Here is a 5480-nt window from a genome sequence, read left to right as displayed (position 1 = left end):
CTATTCATACCTATCAGTATGGAACTTGGGGTAGGATAAGGTGTAGAATTAAATAAGGCAGGTTGGGATGGATAGAGATATGTAAAACTACAAAAATTATTATTTTTATGTACAAGTTAAAATAAATAAAAATATAAAAGCAACTCTCAATATTTCACACAATGTTCAATAAAATAAAAATCGAGGACATAGAGTATAACAAATCAAATTTTCAACAATAATAAAAACAATAGAAATATTATTCATTAAGCAATCAAATATTTCTTAAACTATGAAAAGCAACCAACTAAAAGAAAAAAATAATTAATTATGTATCTCGTGATCCAGTACAATATTTTTTTCTCTATTATTATCATAATTATTAAGGATAGTTTGAATTTTGCTATATTGGGGTGGTGTAGATAAACTTAAACAAGATGAAGAAAAATAAACTCCGTAGGCCAATAATGTACAGAATATAATCTGGATCAAAAGGGGAGGGTCCAATTGGTTAGGACTTATATATAATTGAGTTAGATTTGAGGAGAGAGATATAGCCCTTATCACCGTCATTGTTACCGCGGCCATGGCCCCAACCCGAACCGCGTCGCGTCGCAGCCACCGCAGCAAGAAAGGCGTGACATCGGAAAAAGGCGTTGAGGCAGCTCACTTGTTTTCTTCGTTCATACCGCGCCCTGCACCAGGCTGCGATAAAACAGAATGCAGGCGCAGCCGACGAGCGAGCATACCGGCTTTCTTATTGGCTGAAAGCCGAGGTGTATGCATCGCTGGACATAAAAATTAGTGTGCGAGGGGTGGGAAAGAAGGGAAACTTTTTTTGCTTTTCTAAAACATAACTTTAATCTGGTGAGAGGAGGAGAAAAGAAAAAAGGGGGAAAAAAAAAAGAAACAGAGATTTGCAATTTTGTGAGACAATCTGGCCGGAAAACTCCCGTACCGAACTTGGGTATCATCGCACGTCCTTATTTCAACACGTGTCCTCCAGACCTCCTAGGTGGGAATAACACGCGTCGCGCGATGACCGGCGACCGTTCGGTAAACCAGCGGAATCCTCGGCCCAACACCTTCAGTATTCCTCCCCCCCACCCCGGATGGAAGGATAGCAATTAATTCCCAGTTCCCACCTCCCTATCATCCCATCCCGTCCCATCTCTCTCTCTCTCTCGCCTCTGCCTCCTCGCCGGTTCTTTTCACCGTAGATAATAGATAGGCCGTCGGGGACAGGGGATATCGTTCCTTCCACCGTACCCACGAAGCTGAAAAGATAGAGCATCCGCTCGAACGCTCTTCTCGGCATCACCGCCGTCATCAGTATGGAGAGCGCCGACTCGTCGGGCGGCTCGCAGCAGCAGCAGCAGCCGCAGCTCCCGCCGGGCTTCCGGTTCCACCCCACCGACGAGGAGCTGGTGGTCCACTACCTCAAGAAGAAAGCCGCCTCCGCCCCCCTCCCCGTCACCATCATCGCCGAGGTCGACCTGTACAAGTTCGACCCTTGGGAACTCCCAGGTATCTATCTATATATCTATCTCCCCCAGTAATTAATCCCCCTAACACCCCACCTCCCCCAACCCGGCCGCTACCATTTGGTACCTTTAATTTCGAGTCTTCTTAATTCTATCAATACTTCTTATGGGCAAATAATCGACCCCTTCTCTTCTCGCTGGGATTTGTTGTTCGTGTGGTCAGGCAAGGCCAGCTTTGGAGAACAGGAATGGTACTTCTTCAGCCCCAGGGACCGCAAGTACCCCAACGGAGCGCGTCCTAACCGAGCTGCGACGTCTGGGTACTGGAAGGCGACGGGGACGGACAAGCCCATCCTGACCTCCGGGGGGACCCAAAAGGTCGGGGTGAAGAAAGCCCTCGTCTTCTACGGCGGCAAGCCCCCCAAAGGGATCAAGACCAACTGGATCATGCATGAATACCGGCTGACCGACACCAGCCCCAGTAGCAACTCCAGGCCGCCCTGTGGCGACGTCGGCAGCAAGAAGGGCTCTCTCCGGGTAAAGTTTCAATAGCCGCCTGGCGGCATAGTTCTACTGCTTGCAACCTATATGCCTTGTGACACAAATTCAAAACATTTTACGTTTTATCACTCCGAATTAAAACAACCTCAGGTTACCTGGAATGACACCACTCTTGCACGCGCAACATACATCAGTCCAGGGTAAAAGAGATGACTTCATGGAACTTTTACTTATTCTATTAGGTTTCCCCTCGTTCTTTCTTTTTTCCAGTTAGATGATTGGGTCTTATGCCGGATCTACAAGAAGAACAGCTCCAGCAGCAGCAGCAACAGCAGCAGCAGCAATAACGACCGTGACAAGGAAGATTCCATGGATGGGATGCTGGCCAGGCTGTCGGACCGTGACATGGAAGATTCCATGGATGGCATGCTGGCTCCACCGGCAGTGACACAGCATCGAGCCATCGGTTCGCAGCCCAACCCAAGGCCTCAACCTCAGAGAGCTCCCAACATCTACACCGCACTGCTCGACAACGACGATACCTTCTTTCAGGGGCTGCTCACCTCCGAGGATGGACCGGCTACCAGTTCCATGACCCAGTTAGCTGGAGCCCCAAGAACCAAGCTGGACCTCTCCACCGTTCAGACCAACAACGGCACCCTCGCCCCGAAACGTGCTCTCACTTCCCCATACTGGAGCGACGGAGGGATGGTCGCACCACCGCCACCCAAGAGATTCCAAGGCTGCAACAACGGCAGCAGCAGCACCAGCTGCGCCCCCACCAACAACAACACCAGCAGCGGCAGCAACAACGGCGCCACCACCAACGACAATAAGAACAGCAACAGCAACGTCCATGGCGGCCACACGATCACGGCTCTCCTCAATCCGATCCCCCAGGGCACGGCTTACCAACACCAAGCGATCCTAAGTTCGCTTGGGGACGGCAGTGCCATCTTCCGGCAGCCATATCAGCTCTCCGGCATGAACTGGAATTCCTAATAGGAAAATATCCGGTGGTGTGTATTGATTCCTCCTTAAACCATTATTAAGTCCATAAGAGATGCATGCACACAAAAGGGTTGATAGAGGAATAGCTGCTGATGCTAGAACCCCATATCTGGATAGGCCAAGTGCCAACTCTAGGGTCCACGAGGGCTCACTGGCTTAGTGATTGCCGTTGGATTGTGCAACCACAGATTCGGGTGCGATCTTTTGAGAGCCACTTGGTTGTTTATGAACACAAAGGTAGCATATAGTCTCGATTTTACATTAAAAATCATGCCGGGTTTTGTGAGTGGAGCTGTTTCAGTGAGTTTCAGGTGAGATTTGCTCTTAGCATATATTGTAGATTGTATACTTCATATTATATAAACCTTACATTTATATAAATTTGCATACATATATGCATCACTGTATATTGGCGCTACATGTGTTTCTTCTTTACATAAGTGGATGGGGATACCCATTACCTAGGTAAATATTTCCCTATGCCACAGGGGAAGAAAATCCTATGCCAAAATGTCCGTATATGAATGCTTGTTTGAAGGACGGGGAAGAAAATTTCTATGGTATTCAAGTTGCTTGTCTAAATAAACGTTAGACGTGAAAGAAGAACATAAACATGCCCAGATTTTATTTTGAGGGCTAATTATTGCTGCTTCTCCTTCTTGGATCCGCCACAATACATTTTTTGATCATAGAAGTGATGATTTGTCTATATAGTCTGAATATAGTGCTGGAGACCGCTCTTATTTCTGGCGCATGCATCTAATACGTACATACATCATGTGCTTTCTTTTGTCATCGCAATCTGAAAGCATTAGAATCCAAAAACACTACTGACCTGGTATTGGTCTGGCATCCTTTAGCCTAGACGAGTGCAAGGGGGATTTGATAGCAAAGGTTCTGAAAAGCATGTCTCAAATTTCGGCGATTGGCGGTTGTTGAACCCTCTTGATGCCTATAGTAACTACAAACTAGTAAATTATAGATGATTACAAATCATTTTAGCTTTTTTATTTCTTTCTGTTTTCCTCCTACACTAGGGTAACAACGTAATGAGTAGTGCGCCTTTTTGTGCTTCTATTTGTTGGATACGGTATAATAAAGATGGTTGAGCTTGATTAATTCCTTTCTTGAGAGGAAATTACAATGTTCATATCAACTCTATATATGGTGCTATGGTAATCCTTGAGGTGTAATTCATTTGGGGGCTCCGAGGCTGAGACTGTTAAATCACATTCTGCCCCATTAAATCTCTTCTATTTTTCTCTCGCGATGTCAATGGATGCGCATGAAAGGCAGCGGGGGAGATGGAGAGGATAGGGAATATAGGCGAAAGGTTTGTGAAGTGGATGCTATAGATGGAAGAAAGATAGGCTCGCTTCGAAAAGAAGGTAGGCTCGAGCTTCCATTGGGTTGAAATGGGAAGCCGACCTAAACAAACGGCAGAATTGATCACCCTTGCAGATGCCTTTCGGTGTTGTCTTTTCCCCGCCACCCTTTTTGGGTAATTAGCCCGCGACTGATGTGGATGAGACCAAGGCTGCAGTAGGACAAATCCTACGGGCTTTCGCATTAAATCATTCCTTCCCTTCCTTACCTCCACTGCCATTCTGCCAACCACCTTGGCATCTTCCCCAAGGCCCAGATATTTGTGGAGGTCGCTCTCCCTGGAGTCTCTCTCTCCGGGATGGGAGTGGGGAGGGTGGTGATGAGGTGATGAGACATGGGACGTGTGTGTGTATCCCAAGGGCTCGCATTTCACGCTAGCTAGCTAGCTGACAAGCCGGGTGGTGTCTCATGCACCCAGGTGAGGGGCCGCTCTCACCATCGCAAGAGGAAGGAATCCTAGCACTCCCTCAAGGAATAATCCACCCATCACCACTAACCACTTTCCAGTTCTGGGAAAGAGAGCGAGGCAACTTTACTGCACTCAAGATCGAGGCTTTCCATATCCAGTATATATAGCTACCGAAAGAGGAGGATAGAGGAGGGTGGAGGACGTTATTCCCATTGCCCTCAGTGGGAACAAGCCATCACCTCACCTCACCTCCGTGAACGATCCGGACTCCAAGACGTTCCATACTTGGGTGGTTATCTTGTGGGTACCATCGCGATCATTTCTTCTTTTAAATCCGGAGAAAACGAAGGCTATATTTTGTTCTGGTGCTGATGCAAATATGGAATGGGGTCGGGGCAAGTTCCTGTGAGAGGACAAGGCAGTGCGGGGTCCTAGTTCTCAGGAAAGGACAGACTGCAGATGGGTGGTGGGGTCACACTTTATATTTTTATCCTTATTCCAAATACCCCCCAGCAAAAGCAAAAGAATGACACAAAACAACTGAAACTCTCGTTCTGCTCAAAAGCATTCCATACTATGTTCTCCATCTGAAACCACCCATCTTCGAGCTTCCTCAAGATTAATTTTGATGGATCTGTTTTGAATAAAGGCAGAAGGAAAGATGTTGGCTTTATTATCAGAGATCCGAACTCCAGAATGGTGGTAGCGGG

At 47.2% G+C, this 5480-nt stretch overlaps 1 protein-coding gene across 1 annotated transcript; it reads left to right on the top strand.

Moving 5' to 3' along the window:
* Positions 1-1045: 1045 nt before the first annotated feature.
* LOC103713935 (NAC transcription factor 25-like) lies at positions 1046-3393 on the top strand. The gene is made up of 3 exons (XM_008800988.2): positions 1046-1506; positions 1687-2000; positions 2235-3393. The coding sequence occupies exons 1-3, from the start codon at positions 1314-1316 to the stop codon at positions 2964-2966; spliced, it is 1239 nt and encodes a 412-aa protein (XP_008799210.2). The 5' UTR covers positions 1046-1313; the 3' UTR covers positions 2967-3393.
* Positions 3394-5480: the final 2087 nt, after the last annotated feature.

This window comes from Phoenix dactylifera, chromosome 4 (assembly GCF_009389715.1).
Source record: "Phoenix dactylifera cultivar Barhee BC4 chromosome 4, palm_55x_up_171113_PBpolish2nd_filt_p, whole genome shotgun sequence".
NCBI classification, from domain to species: Eukaryota; Viridiplantae; Streptophyta; class Magnoliopsida; order Arecales; family Arecaceae; genus Phoenix; species Phoenix dactylifera.
Note: the sequence above shows the minus strand (reverse complement) of the source record. Positions and strands in the feature narration are given on the sequence as shown.